Source organism: Saimiri boliviensis, chromosome 18 (genome assembly GCF_048565385.1).
Source record: "Saimiri boliviensis isolate mSaiBol1 chromosome 18, mSaiBol1.pri, whole genome shotgun sequence".
Classification (NCBI taxonomy): Eukaryota; Metazoa; Chordata; class Mammalia; order Primates; family Cebidae; genus Saimiri; species Saimiri boliviensis.
The window spans coordinates 28,011,908-28,028,441 of NC_133466.1; the positions used below are offsets into that span (position 1 = coordinate 28,011,908).

The 16,534-nt window shown below is 34.8% G+C and overlaps 1 protein-coding gene across 10 annotated transcripts in view; it reads left to right on the forward strand.

Annotated features, from left to right (window-relative positions):
* Positions 1-320: 320 nt before the first annotated feature.
* ROBO2 (roundabout guidance receptor 2) overlaps positions 321-16,534 on the forward strand; it is a 1,294,416-nt gene continuing 1,278,202 nt past the window's right edge. For 3 of the 10 annotated variants that reach the window (XM_074389491.1, XM_074389492.1, XM_074389496.1), the window contains exon 1: positions 326-5,003. In XM_074389491.1, coding sequence (XP_074245592.1) covers positions 4,874-5,003 — 130 coding nt within the window. In that variant the 5' untranslated portion in view covers positions 326-4,873. Of the gene's footprint in view, positions 5,004-16,534 lie in introns of all 10 variants that reach the window. The other 7 variants (XM_074389494.1, XM_074389495.1, XM_039480471.2 and 4 more) reach the window with 4 other exon arrangements.

The following is a 16,534-nucleotide window of genomic DNA, read 5'->3' on the forward strand; positions in this document are numbered from 1 at the left end:
GGGGGTATAATTAGAATAGAGTAAATCATGGTATTAGGATAAAAACGAATATATGTAATTAAAAAGAATCCTAAACCTTGCTAAATAATGTCAAAGTTGAAGCAAATGCTAGCAGGACAGGCAAAATCAAACTTCAAATGATATATTTAAAGAAGAGAGCTTAAATGCTGGAATAATTTCCCATTATTCTTTGTATCTAATATGTAATTAAATTCTTAAGGATATAAGCATTTTGATAACAGGGACTTTGTCTGATTATTTTTAAAATACCTAGCATTTTTTCTGGCTTAATGTATAGTTTATTAAATGTTTGTTCAATTAAGGAATGTGGATAATAAACCTTAAAGTTTATTTCAAATTAATCTCTTTTTATTTCTTCCCAGTACTTTCAGTTCAGTTTCCAAAGTTTTCTTGCTTGGACTGTTGTATATTTAAGCGGATTTCCCTGCTTCTAATTTCCTTCTCCATCATAATGCAGCCACATTAAAAAAAAAAAAAAAAAACTCATTTTGGATCATGTAATTTCCCTAATTTGAACCCCTTATTGACCTCCTACCATTGAGGGGAAAGCCTAAGACTTTTGGCAGTTAATGTACTGAAGGTTTTACCCTAGTCCCTGCCTACCACTACTACCTCATGCCCTGCTACTCATCCAGCCACACTGCCTTCCTGGCAGGTCCTGGAAGGGGACAGGCTTTCTTGCATCCTTGTAATCATGCTCATGCTATTTCTCCAGCCTGGATTATCCTCTGCCTCTTGCCCAACTTGACCTAGTCTTAAAATATATTCTCATTATTTGATACTTACTGAAAAGCCACCTTCTCTGCCCTGAATGTCCTAGCTGAACCAGCTCTTTCTCTTCTCTCCCACTGAACTTCACTTTAATATATGCCTCCTTTATAGTACTCCTTCTCTGCAGTCTTCCTAACAATTCTTTATGGCCTGCATTAAAGCATTTATTATGTTGTATTGTGACTGTCTGTAAGTCAGGTCTTGCTGGGGCCTTCCTTTTCTTTATGTTTTCCTTTCAGCGCAAGCAGGTGGTGAGGAATTTTATTCTGATTGCCTCTCAGTGGACCTTCTCTGATACCTTCCCATTTATGGATCTTGTGCTGCTGCCAATAACCTAAAGAGGATTGGAAGCCACAGTTACCCAAAACCCCCTCTAACTCTCTTACCCTTCCGGCTTCGCTTGAGCCCTTTCCAGTTTCCCAAGGTCCATGCACCGGACTCAGTAAAAGAGACAAATAACAAAAACTGGGGCCATGTAGGGTTCAAATGGTAGCTCTGATGCGTAATCACTATGTGATATTGGCTAAGTAGCAATATGTAGAGTCTGAATAATAAAAGACTCACCTCACAAGTTCATGAAAATAAACATCTAAAACATTTAAAACCTTGCATATGTTGAGCATGTTACTATTTGTTATTCTTTCTATTAAGCTGTTACTTATGAGCAAGGTAGCTCAGAAGGACTGAGAGTACAGAAACAACAGTCCAGTGGAGGCTTTAGCATAGGGATTAGCAAAGGCTCAGAACTGAGGGGCTTGAATTCAAAACACAGCACTATGACCTTGCATAAGTGACTTAAACTCTCTGTGCCTCAGTTTATACTGTACTAAATGCAGGTAAGAATTACCCCTACTTTATTGTGTTTTGGTAAGGATTAAATGAGTTGATGAACGAAAAGTGCTTAGAAATTGTTATAAGTTAGCTAATTTGTTATTAATATGAACATAGATGGAAAGCCATTTCTAAACTCATACTTACACAGATATATGTGTTATTGGACTGCCTCTCCACTTAATCTTTCACTTTTCCCTCAAATTTTACCCTTATGTATTCTGTTGGCGACCCCCACCTAGTTCCATATGAGGAGGTTTTCTCTCATCTCTTCTGGTGTGCAGAAAGCTCCAGCAGAACATCAAGTTTCTGCCAGGTGAATTCTGGAAGAGAGTGACGCTCCCTGTATGAACAACAGTGATTTGGCTCTTCCAATTCCATTTCAATTTCCCCATCAGAGAGAGCTGTGACTGGGTGTCTACCAGAGATTACCAAAAAGGAAAGACATCTTGGAAATCTAAACATGAATTTTTTTAGGTTTTTTTTGTTGTTGTTGTTGTATTTTATTTTATTTACTTATTTTTTATTATACTTGTAAGTTCTGGGTTACACGTGCAGAACATGCAGGTTTGTTATAGGTATACATGTGCCATGGTGGTTTGCTGTACCCATCAACCCTTCGTCTACATTAGATATTTCTCCTAATGCTATCCCTCCCCTCAACCTCCTGACCTCCCCGACAGGCCCTGGTGTGTGATGTTCCCCTCCCTGTGTCCATTTGTTCTCATTGTTAAACTCCCACTTATGACTGAGAACATGCAGTGTTTGGTTTTCTGTTCTTATATTAGTTTGCTGAGAATGGAGGGGCATGGATAAAGCTGGAAAACATGAAATATTTTTGGAGTGAATCTGGCCAACTTAACCTCATACTCAGAAAAGAATACTTTTCCTAGTAACCTTATTCTGGCCAGACTCTTGAGAAAAATTCATTGTTTCTACTCACACCCTTTTATTATATTCAAACCTACTTGACATTTTCCTATTCTACCAGAGGCCCAAGACATTTTTTTTTAATTGCTAATCATGAAAGGCTGTGCTTTTTCTTTGAAGAGGAATGAAGCCAGTGGATGGTAAATGAGTTTGGTTCTAGAGTCTTCCTCAGAAGGTGGTGGTGAGGGAGTTGGTCAGTTTGTTCTACCAACTTCTGTTTACTTACATTTAAAGAGAGAGGAAGTGGGCAGGTAAGGAGGATAGTGACTGGAAAAAGAAAAGCAAATTCTGAGTTAAATATAAGCTTCCCATTTTTAAGTATGCGAAGACATGGAATTTTAAGTTCACTATTTATAAAATGGGCATACGTTTTTCCTTCCTCACACAGAAGTATTTAAATTAAAAGTGAATACAGGGTGATCATTGTTTCTAAACTAAGGCACAATCTTAGAGTTTATTTTGTATGTTCCATTAATTTTTTTTGACATTGTTTCCTTTATATAAAAGCCAATTGTAATAACCATATTTTCAAATTTAATATATGGCTTATCTTAACAAGATAACTTACTCTTCTAAAGGTACCTCTTCCAAGAATATGATTTGAAAGGGGCAATTTATTCCCTTTTGAAATTGATAACATCATAAAACTGGTGGTTATCATAATATAGAAATTGATTACTTTAAAATACACAAGTGTATAATTCATATATTATGGCTCCCTGGTTAAGGAAATAAGTGACCATATGTATAATATTAACATGTAAACAGATTTAAAATAGTAGCCAGGATGTTTTGATGATGCCAATTCACTTCAGGTGGTAAAGATTCTATTATTATTGTTGTTATTATTATTATTATTATTATTATTATTATTATTATTGAGACAGTGTCTTGCTCTGTCACCTAGGTTATAGTGCAGTGGCAAGATCATGACTCACTGCAGCCTCAACCTCCCAGACTTAAGTGATCCTCTTGCCTCAGGCTCCTGAGTAGCAGGAATACAGGCATGTACCACCACGCCTGGCTAATTTTTCCTTTTTTGTAGAAGTTGGGGGGGTCTCACTATGTTGCCCAGTCTGGCATGAAACTCCTGGGTTCAAGTTATCCTCCCACCTTCGCCTCCCAAAGTGCTAGGATTACAGGTGTGAGCTACCATGTCAGACGAAACCAAATTATGTTCTTTTATGTGTATGCTTTCACCCATGTCATCTTCATCCAGAGGCACAGTCATGTGTTAATTATAACCACACCTTGTGACTAGTAATGTCTGCATAAATATAGTTGCAAAAGACAGAAAGACTCGGGGAGCTTTTTATATTTCCATGGTGATGTACACAAACAAATAAAAATGTGCTTTCTTGAATTAACACATTCAAGAAAGCCTTGGCAGTCTCTGTGGTTATTTCCAAAACTTTGCTTTTGACATTCATGGTGGGTTCATTACGGTGACACAGGAATGCTAAAATGAACAGACTTCATTTAATACAGAAGAGAGCTGCCACTGCCTATTGAGAACTTGCTCTTCCTGTTTTATTGCTGGGGAGAAAAATTATATACTTATTATTGTTCATCTAATAAATATTTCAGACCCATTTATGAATCATTAGTGCAGATGCAATCCCCTTTGAATGTCATGAGGTGAAGTAAAGGAAATAAAATGCATTTCAAGTTCTGAGTCTTTCTCTACTACATTGCCTGAATCCTCGTCTAGCCACACAATAGATTAACTACCTTCTGTGCATACTATATTTTGCTCAGCCCTTAATATTCTGAGGCTGAACTGAAGCAGTCGTTATCTGTGGCGGTTCCTGGGTGGTTTTCAAGCCCAGCACTACCCACCCAAGCAGCAGTGACACCGGATTTCAATGAAGCCTTATTACTCTTAAAAGAGCAATTTGGTTGGTTGCACGGGGCTATTAGGATCACACAGGCAGCCTGAAAGCTGTCAGTACCACTGCTTCTCATCTTTTTCACATAATCCTGACATCTTTTCTCTTTTCTGCTGGACACAGACATTACTGTTTTTATCATTTTCAATCAAGCTCACCCAGAACGCTGAGGAATATATTCCCCCTGAAAGCAAAGTGGAGAACAGAAATTATTTTATAGCTTCTGGAGTAGAAGCAGGGCTGACTGCGTACTGAGAAGGAGCCGGATCCGTGAGAAATGTAGCTTGACTCAGGGCTGCATCAGGAAGCTGCTACTTCAGCTGTTAAAGATGGCAAAACAACACCTACCTCAGGTTTTTCAGTCATTAATGCTATTTTCATAACCAGGAGGGAAGAGGATGTGAGAAATTTTGTGAAATTAACTTGTGGAAATGTTATCATCAGAGAAAGTGGAGAAAATTACTAGGCTTGAACTTCTCTTCGTTTTGATGCTCTTCCTCTCTGGACCAACCCTGAGCAAGCTGACCCGGACCCCCTGGAAAGGAAAACCTTGGAAAGGGGGTAAGTGATGAAAGTTTTCTGTTAAGATCTACATGGAGTTTTCAAGGCCAGTGAATGCTAACTTAAGGACAGCTCAGGGTGAAGCAATTGCTTCTGATTGAAATCAGGTTTTTCTTTTAGGAAAGGGAATCTGTGTCGTACATAGCTAGAAAGAAGAGTTTTCTCTCTTTTTGATATCAATATATGTTTGCAATGTTTGGTTTTCTTGGCTTCTAAGCATTACAGTGATCATTTCAAGCAGGGAGACTGTGAGAGCAGATTCATGCTGCTGTAGTGCAAGAATATATGTGTTCTCCTTCAGAAGCTGCATTATTTTAAAAAGAAATGGGTTGTGTGTGAATATATTAGATCCCTGAATTGTTGGCAGAGTTTGTGAAATGATCAGAGGGATGTCTGAGGAAGGGCATGTTGTGAAATGCATTGCCACCAACACTAATTTTCTGGCTGACTCTATCGGTGTTGAAGTGTTAATAAAGATAAATTGCATTAACTTTATTGGAAAAATCTGCTGAATGAGAAAAAGCCTTTCAGTACTTTGAAGTGTTACAATCCATTTTCTTCTGCTGTTGAAAAATTGTCATGAGATGGGAGAGAATTTTTGAGACTTTGAATCAACCTTTCTGTAAAGTTCAGCTGGTTCCGCTTCCCCTGAATGCCGTTCGTTTGTATCAACACAAGTTATCAAGGTGTGTGTTCTGTGAACGCTGTGAGCCAAAATGATGCTGCAGGCCTATCCCACGAGAGACTTTCTGGACACTGTTTGTATGTTTGGATAAAAATCTTGATGGGAGATATATCTGAGGGTTTTGCTTTCCAGAAGCATTCTTTTTTACCAGTTTCTATCTTAGTGCTAAAAATGTTTTCTGAGTCTCCCCTACCATTTCTTTCCTGTCAGTGTTTATCATCTGAGGTTCAAGAGAAGCATGAATATTATGAATAAGAAATTTTAAAAATGTATCTCAAAATCTCAGCAGGATTTTCCAAATACCCAAGCCCCAACAGTTTGATCTCTCTGCTTCTCCTTTTGCTGCATTAAAGATATTTCAAATTCTCTACCGCCCGTACCTTTGAGGGAAAAGTTCCAACAGGAACTTAGCTTAGATGGTTGGTGCAGATCCACCCAGAGGAGTGGTGCTGCAAATTATCTTCGGGCCTTGTAAATTATATCACCACATTACTATATTTCCTAGTGTTATCAATTTTTTTTTTTCTTGCAAACTGCAAGCTGTTATTTATGTTAGCCTGCATGCTGGACTTCGGTGGCTTAGGATCTAGCGATGTATGGTGTTATTGATGTCAGGAGTGTTAACTTGTATTTCTTATGTACGGTCAGTGCCTATAGCATGTCAAAGTTTAATTTCCTGAGTTAAACTTAAGCAATAGACTTTGGAGTTCCAGCTTCCCAGTGAGAAAGACAGCTGTAAGATTTCAGCAAAGTTGTTAACCTATTCAGAAAGGTTGATTGAAAATGCTTGTGTGTGTTCTTAAGCATTTATTCATTCCACACAGCTTTGAATACAGATGCACTGGATTTCATTTGTAAAGCAAGTCTGAAATGTTTCGTCTTTGAACATATGACCACTTTTTCCAATGTACTCTAACTAGCTCAGCTAGAAATTTGCTAGCTCTGCTGTATGATGATTATATGACTCAGTTAGGTTCAGGAATAGGCAATCACAACAACGTATTTCATATTGTTAAAAGAGTTTTGGGTATTTTGGAAAGGTCAGTCAAGTTACTGAAAAACTTGAAATGTGTTGGCTTTGCTTTAAAATTATTTCCTTTTTAGTACCTCTGTTTGTACCGTATATTCATTGCATAAATATTTTTCACAGATTCTGAGTTTCTGTGATGTAGTCTCGCGTTGATATGCATATGTATATGTTGTAAATATTTATTTATTCATGAGCTTGGCTATTGATAGTGGTGTGTTATCTTTCAGTGGGTTGTAAAATTCTGTTCTTTTTGTCTTGGCATGTTATGCAGTCTTTTAAAACACATTTTTACAATTTGTTCAGCATTATTTCCCTTTTCACAAAGTAAGGGTCTTCATTTATTATTTTGAAAGGTACCTAGCAGAAGTGTTCTACCTATGAGGTGGGAATGGGGGGAGAATGAGTCATTTTAAATTAAACACTGTGGCCAGAGGCAAAGAGGATCAAAATTGGAAGTACAGCATTTTAAAGGTTACTTTAACTACTCTTTTTCGGTTTGCTTCATATCAATACCAGCTCAAGCTTATCTGCTTACAAAACAATCTTTAAAATTGATACTCTATTTCTAAAAATCCTGGAAAAAATACCAATAGCAAAACAACAAAGTTTTCTACTGAATTATTATTATTTTTTGCGTGTGCTCACATTGCCTATGTGCATTTGTCTTAATCTGACTGAGCAGCTGTCAACCTCCATATGGCAACCTGCCCATGCTGACAATTTCCATTTTTGTAGTATTAACAGGAACCACCATTCAGAGAGAAAGGGTTATTGGGGCAGGGTTGAGGAGTGGCAGCTTCATAGACCACTGTATACTTGTGGCCTGTGAGGGGTGATATGAGCAGCATATAGCCAGGTCGCACCAGGCAGATGAAGGGAAACTGACTTGTCAGAACATTTGGGAAAAATGCAGATAATTGTTGGCTACCAAGGGATTTTTAAGCTCATCAATGAACATGACTCCCAAATATAGGTTAGTAGGCCAGCAAGTTTTCCCTCAGGCATATGCTTTTCTATTTAATCACAACATATAAACTCCTGAAGGGAAGGCAGGTGTCCCATCTGATTAATTTAGAGCATGACGTAAGTACACATAAGAGTTTGCATTTATGATAAACTAAGCAGAAATCTTAACTACATTGCTGACATTATCTTCATTAGGATTACAGAAGCCAATTATTTTATATTCAATTACCCTCACCATGAAGAAAAGTCTAAAAGATGTAAACGACTCCATTCACATGAGCATAACTCTACAGAAAAGTTTACCATACAGATGGTCAATATATGTAACAATCAGGAAATTGTATATAAATATATAATATACATATACATATATAATACATATACATAATTATACATGTATAATATACATATATGCCTATATATCTATAATATAATATATAAATACATATCTATACTATATATGTATTGTAGAGTTGATCCTTGAATAACACAGGTTTGAACTATGCGGATTCACTTATATGTGAACTTCCTTCTGTGTCTTCCACCCCTGAGACAGCCAGTCTGACCTCTCCTCTTCTTCCTTAACCTACTTAATATGAAGGCATGAAGATGAAGATTTTATGATGCTCCACTTTCACTTAAGGAATAGTAGATGTATTTTCTCTTCCTTATAATGTCCTTAATAGCATTTTCTTTTCCTTAGCTCACTTTAAGAATACAGTATATAATACATATAATACACAAAACATGTTTATCAAGAGTTTCTATTATTGGTAACGCTTCCAGTCCACAGTAGGTTATTGGTGGTTAAGTTTTAGGGAAGACGAAAGTTACATGCAGTTTTTGACTTGCACAGAGGTCAGTATCTCTGACCCCTGTGTTGTTCAAGGGTCAATCATAACTATTTCTGCTACTGGAAATTAGAATTTAGGCCAAATTTTAATATTTATAACTGCTATTAAAGGTGCAAATGGGCGGTAAATAGGTATAACTAGAAAAATAGGACTGAAAGATGTAAGTGGGTAAGGCTGGCATGAAAGGTAGTAGGCAAAACATTGACCCCTTTGTTCAACACAAACACTGACTAATCAGAGCAGCCACTGATCAAACTAAGAGAAGGGAATAGACATTGTCATCAATGTCCCACCCATTCCAGCACTTGACCTTGACTCCATTTAAATCTCCTGGAAGAGTCCGTTGAGTCCATTTAGTTGTCTCAGTTATGACATAAGAGTTAAACTACTGGCAACAAACTGTGAAGTCATCAAAACTTGTAATAATTCAGAAAATTGTTTCACACAACACCCATACTTGCTTTCTGTAATAAATTATAGCAGCCAGTTATCTAATGTCTATCTTTGCTAAGCAAAGAAAGCCTCTCCGGAAGTTATCTTCTCCCTCTTTAGGAAGAATTAAATTTTATTAGGAGAACATACTATAGTATTGCAATATTTTAATTCCTGGTGCATTGAGGCACTGACCTAGGAATATTTAGAATGGCAATTTAAATTTTAATGTGTTATCTGCACAGTCCCATTGACAATCTATTGACAATAGTTTGAGAATTTGTTGGAGCTTGTAGAAGTTTTTTCTTTAACCTTAAAAGTTATGAAAAAATTAAATATTTGATGATGCCTCCTACATACAAGCCCATTATTATATTGCTTCTGGTGTTTTCCTCTAGTTACATGAACTAATACAAATTTTACTACCTCATACAACCCAGTGTCTCCCATTCCTTGCTATTGGGTAAGAAATCAATATTAATCAAATTTGAGCATGATGATTTACTCTTTCAGAAACAATAAAATAAGACTTTCTGATTTGGGGAAACATAAGACCACTTTATGTTTTTCTTGAAATGACCTTTAACCACTATACAAGTTCTAACTTCTGATGTCCGTACTTAAAATTGTATTTCATCTTTCAAAGGACTATGACACTTTACATAGATAAGAAGACATTTCTCACTTTTTACAGTGCTTAATTGTTATGTGTGTCTGCGTCTTGTTTACCACTTTGTAAGTTATTTCAAGAGAAATTTTATCTTTGACAAAAATTAATCTTTGTTAACATGCAGTCTTATACTTAATAGATATTCAATAAACATCTGATGAATGCACAAAGTACATGGAAAAATAGACTGGTAGTACAATATTCTGAGTTTAAGTGTTAGTTACACATTTCTTACTTTTAGCCACTGTGATGAATCTTGCCTTTGTAATGCTGGAAAATCATTTTCATCAAAGATTTTACTGCATCATTTAAATGTCAGTTTTAGTTGTAGAAAAATATGAAGGTATTTTATAGTAGTCAAGAAATTTGGAAAACTCTGTCAGACTCATGTAGGAAGTAGCGCAGTAGAAAAAAAGCAACACTGTTGTTCAAAAGTAATTTATAATGTGAGATGGGGAATCTGGAAACTGAACTGGATGAATATTCATGCAAAATGCAGAGTGTTCTTTGTACTGTGTATAAGCATTACTTCTGAGTTTCGTTTGTTTAATTTAATCTCCATCTGTATGCAATAAATAGATTTAATATCTTATCTTTCTTACAACTGAAGAGTAATTCCAAAACCAGATATGAAGTGCATATTTTTTATATGTTCAAAATTATTAGATTTTTTTAGATATAGTAATTGGAGAATATGATTAGCTACTATGCTAAGATCTATTGTGAAAGTTACTCATGTTGTTTCATGTTATTTTGAAAATAGCATTTAATAAATTCAGGAAAATTCTTTACATAAAGGATTTTGATAAGGAAAAGAATGGTGCTAGAGAATGATAGATTTGTCTTAGTTATAGAAATTATGTCCCGAGTATTTCTTATCCACAGTCAATTTTGTTGAATTGTAATCAAATTCACTTTTTAAAAATTTTAACATCAAATTTTCATTTTAATTCTTTGTTATTAATGCTTGCCTGTTCCCATGTGACTAAAATACCCTGAGATTTCATGTAATATTTACCTAAAATACAATTTTTAATTAAATGAAAAATAAAGGGAAAATTGGAAAGAGTTTTGAGGTATTCTTCACATTAGAAAAGTGGGTGTATTAAAGCAGTTATATTAAGAAAGCTCTTTGAATTTTACTTGCAAATAAAATAAGCACTTTTATCAAAACTGGGGAAAACTGCCTAGATAGCAGGCTTGAAGAAAGTGATGTTGGGGAGTGTATATTCTTTATAATATCAGATTATGCCTGGGAAAAGTGTGGATGGAAAAGGACATTAATGCATTCCACCCTTATCAAGTAAGCGTGCAAATTCTTGTGTGTATGTATCTATCAGCCCCCACCCTCTCCTCCTCTTTCCAAATGACACATACACACTTATACACATGTTTACAAAAGTACATACACAAATTTCTTTAAAAACTTAAGAGGCAAATAAAGATGCTTGGAGGGATGTTTAATTTTAAAAAGTGAGATAAGTTGACAGTAGTAAAATGCCTTGGATATATTAGTGTTGGGGTTCATGAATGCATAGTTAAGATTGTGTCAGTGCTTCCATTATGAGCTACATTTTCAAAGAGTTTACAACTTAGCTATAAAATTTTTGCTTCAGGGTGGATCATGGCTAACATTAGGCCTTAGTCCCAGAGCAACTTCATGTTTTTTAGTTTCCAAATTCAACCTTCAAAGTTAGTTGAATGTTAAAAAATGGGAGGGAAAAGAAAGTTTAGTTTCACAGCCTTCGTTAATTGAAAAGGAATTAAAATTTCAAAAAAAAAAAAAATTAAAAATGATGAGAGTCAGTAATAAAGTCTGTTTCCCCAAGTCAACTGAAGATTATATGAATCAGATAATGGCCTCGATCAATCAAGACTGGGGCCATTTTAGCTCTTAAGGATTTTAGTTTCATTGACAAACCAAGGTCACCCAACTAAGAGATAATACTTCTAAAAAGAAAAGAAAAGAAGCATATTATATCTAAAGACCATTACATTTTCAGAGACAAGGGAATTCCTCAGGGCCTATGTATGCCCCCATGAAAAGTTATCTTTCAGGCATTCAATCTTATCAGTCCAGAGGATCACCTTTGTCCAAAGGTAGACTTTAAGAAATGAAACCAAAGGATCATAATCCCAGACTTACAAAAATAATGTCAAAGTTCCAAAGTATTTTATTGATGTCTTGAAAATGACATGCAACTTCACCCGCAAAAGGGATTTCTTGACTTATTCCACGCTGGGTTTTTGAAATCCATTTATTAAGTGTTCAAAGCTTGCTCTGTTGAAGACACTTGAAAAACTACTATATTTATAGGATTCTACCCTCTACAGACTTATACTTTATAATTCTTAAGACTTTTTTTATTTCTTGGGGAAGGAATATTCCTTTCTCCTTAGCTGATATCTTCAACTGAGGTAAATGATTATGATGTTGAAAACAAAATTATCTAAACTTAAAATGTACTTGTTTCTATTTTTGGGGAAAAAGTAAAAATATCTCAATCGTATTTTGAGGCTATTCTATGGTTGATTTCAAACCAAAAACTCAATTTAGGGTAATATTGAGTAAGTTCTAGCATGGAACCTGTTCTTCAAATCGATTGTTAACTTCTGGATGATTCATGCTGATTTTTGTTTGTTTGCTTGTTTATTTAACTTTTTTCCTCATTTGTGTTTTTTTTTTTTTTAAAGAAAAAATGGCTTTCAAAGTACAAAATTATTCCTATTCTTGTTTTTGAGATATCTACAAGTATCTTTACCTATTGAATATAGGTTATAACTTAGATTAATGTAGAAATTCAGGTAATCTATGTAGGAATTCGGGTGTGTGGCATGGTGATGTGTTTGAGGAAATACTCTATGTCCCAGGATTAGAGGAGGAAAGCATCTATATTTGATAAACAGAGGGAAAGCTGTTGTGAACCCATTTCTTTTTAGGCAGACTATAGTTTATACCTAACAAATTTAGTTTGAAACTAGTCCAATTTGCTATTTAAAAAAATCTACACATCAAATTAAGCCTATTATATTTGCTTCAGATTTCATTTTGCAATGAAATTCTTTTACAGAAGTAAAGAGGATATTATCCAATTCACTATTATGCAAAAACAACAATACAAACTTTGTATAACTTTAGCAATAATATTTATTTGAATGACTACATTTTAAGTTTCATTTCTTTATAAAATGCTAAATTAATATGCCTATATTCTTATATAGAAAAAAATATTTGCCTGATATTATTATTCAGAAATATAAAAAAGATCTAACAAATTCATTCAGTATTGTTGATTTATAGCTCTTGATATGTTGCCAGTATGAGGTATAGAAATTAATTCCTTCTGTCAATTTATGAAGAGTTCACCACATCAGCTATTAGGACAGACCCTACATATGCTCTGTAGAATCCCTTTCATATCAATGTCAAAAACTCTGTCATGAAAAAAGTAGTTATCAAGCTGGGCAAGGTCCAACATTATGTTCTAGAGACAGGGGCATATCGTGAAATCTCTAATGTAATAGTTGGCAGCTAATAAAGAATTTATTATAAGGCAATCAGAAATGTAACAGAATTGCTTTCTACAATCCATAGAGGCCCAAGAATTGCTCCTGGCTAACAAGTACAGATTTTCATTTATCTAACATAATGTCCCATTCCTATTTAGGGATTTTGTGGACCAGTGTGAAGAAACATACAGGGATTTAGGGTTGAGGTTGTTGACTGCCAAGTGTAATGAGTAGGACTTCATGCACTGTTAGATGAGATCTTTACTGATTGCGTATTTCCACTGGAGGCCCCTAAAGATGTTATGAAGGTAATTTGTACACTCAAGATGGAACAACATATATATATACTGTACTATTGACAAAATATTTTTAAGTTCATCTACTATAGCCATGTACTTAGCCTAGTAGAAAATCTAAAAGATATACATGCATTCATTCAACAAATATTTATTGAATGCTCTCAAGAGAAACATAGTTGTTATTTTTTATTATACTTTAAGTTCGGGGTTACATGTCCAGAATGTGCAGGTTTGTTACATAGGTGTATGCATGTACTGTGGTGGTTTGCTGCATCCATCACCTTATCATCTACATTAGGTATTTCTGCTAATGCTATCACTCTCCTAGCCCCCAACCCCTCTACAGGCCCCGGTGTGATGTTCCCCTTCCTGTGTCCGTGTGCTCTCTTTGTTCAACACCCACTTATGAGTGAGAACATGCGGTGTTTGATTTTCTGTTCTTGTGTCAGTTTGCTGAGAATGATGGTTTCCAGCTTTATCCATGTCCCTGCAAAGGAGTGTAAATTAGTTCAACAATTATGGAAGACAGTGTGGTGATTCCTCAAGGATCTAGAAATAGAAATACCATGTGACCCAGCAATCGCATTAGTGAGTATATACCCAAAGAATTACAAATCATTCCATTATAAAGATACATGCATATGTATGTTTATTGTGGCAATGTTCACAATAGCAAAGACTGGGAACCAACCCAAATGCCCATCAACAATATACTGGATAAAGAAAATGTGGCACATATACACCATGGAATACTATGCAACCATAAAAGAGAAACATAATTTAAGTGATCAGAGAAAACAAGAATAAAGACACATTTAGAAAAATAGGTGGTACGATACAGGACCTGTAAATTAAGCATCTCTAGTTCTTAGGCTCTAAATAGGTAAATAAAGAAGGAAAATATATTTCAAACAATGACAACTGCAATGAGCACAGCGAGGTATAGAACTATATGCCATATGTATCAACCTCCTTGGTTGTATGAAAGTAATGACTTGACTAATGTTATATGGTAGATCACATCCAACCAGCCAGGCATCCAACCCCGGTGAACTGTGACATTTAGGGGGCAGTCAAGTATACCACCCTCATTCCAATAGGCAGTATCTTGAAAATTAGTAGAAAAGAACAACAGAGTCAGTTAAATATAGCTTTAATAAGCAGGAAGATAAAATTAGGATTTATAGAACTGAAAATAAAGGGTCATTGTAGGACTTGGTAGGACACATGGTATGATGCCTGCAATGTTTAGGGAACAATGCTGTGTGCCGTTTACCTGAGTGACTAACTTTCTTACCCATCACATTGTAGTACTTCTGCCTCATCACATTTGCAAGATTTATTTTTTGGTATCTTAAAAACAAACGCAATTGCACAGAATCATGTGCTAGAATAAAGGTCCATGTTGCAGGACTGGTCCTATTCTTTCAGTGTGAAGAATTTCATCTATGAAGTCACTGTTGCTGAAAACTTTTCCTGAAAATATTAGCTTGCCTAATATAAAATATTTTGTGTAAATCATCTTCTGAAGTGGTTTATTTGAAATGATTTATACTTCTTCAGTATATATACACACAGACATTATATACTGTAAATTTAACTAAATTAGTATATAAATATATCCTATATACAAATAGTTCATCTTTTATAATTGCTGCATTTCACTATGTGAGTGTGTAAAAATTGTTTGCTTTACTTATTAGTTATATGTTATCAGCTATCATTTTAATAGAATTTTTATAGAGATACAAATGTGTAACTTGGAGCCTCAAGTATGTATTCTAAAAAGAGTTCTGCATAACATAATTAAATTATTGGATGATCTTTAAGATTTACTGTTGTAATTTTAAATGCCTTATGTAACATAAAAGTATGATTTTATTCGTCTGTTTGAAGAATCCCAGGCAAGTGGATGGGTACACTAGTTAAATAATTTGAAAATGACAGCACATTTTTCCAAAGCAAAAATTTTAACTTACAATAATTTATTTTAAAAAGAAGAGACAAAGTTACCGGGAGTCAGGGTTACTTGTGACTTTTATTCACTATCAATTAGATTTGAACAGACACTTAAGAACTAAATGAGCACAAAGTACAAGAAGAAGATGCATTCCTATATATCCTATTAAGAGTTTAAATTCTTATGATTTTGATTATAACAATCTTCTTGTAAATATCTTGCAGATAGATTTAAAGGCAATTAAAATAACTTTATGGGGTAGCAGCTCAAGTTTGCTAAACTTCTTTAAAATATTGCCGAGAAGTAACAGAGACACTAAATTTATGCTAACATCTCTGCCATTTAGTAATTGTATACTCTGAGGCGAGTTATCTGACTTCTGTGATTCTCACATTCTCACAGTGTTAGTTCATCTGGAACAAATCAGGTCATATATGTAAAGTAATTAGCAGTGGTCTTTCAATAAATATTTTCTTCAAGAAAAAACATACTCAAACCTTTTACTTATTGTTAGTATCACACACACACACACACACACACACACACACACACACACCCCTAAAGGCTAATTGCTGGGATTCATGGAGCATTTCCTCTGTGCCAGCATTGTGTTAAATGCTTTCCAAGTATAATCTTATTTAATCCTATGTCTCTATATTAAGCACTACTTTTCTCTTACTTTACAACTCAAATAGCCAAATCTGGATTTTTTTTCCTCCTCATTCCAATTCATCAATCTGTATTTTAGGCTCATTAAAGATGTAAAAATGTTAGATGCATTTTATTATTTTTTTATTTTTAGCCAAATAAAATGCCATCACTATTCATTACCTCTGTAAATTAAGTACTAATATCACATCTGGTTTAAAATAAAGACAAATGAGTCTATGATTAAGAGGTATTCAGAGAATATTGATGGTGTAGAAAAAACAAGCACTCTATTTTAAGAAATCCAACAAGATAAGCTTAGGTAGCATGGAGATTATCGTTTCCAGATCACATATATAAAATTGGAGTATTCACAAGGGCAAACTTGGAATTGAATGAGCCAGGTCCAAAACCAGATGGCAAGAAAAAGTTTCAAGCTGTTCCATTTGGAAATTGATTTTTAGATTTCCACGTGGC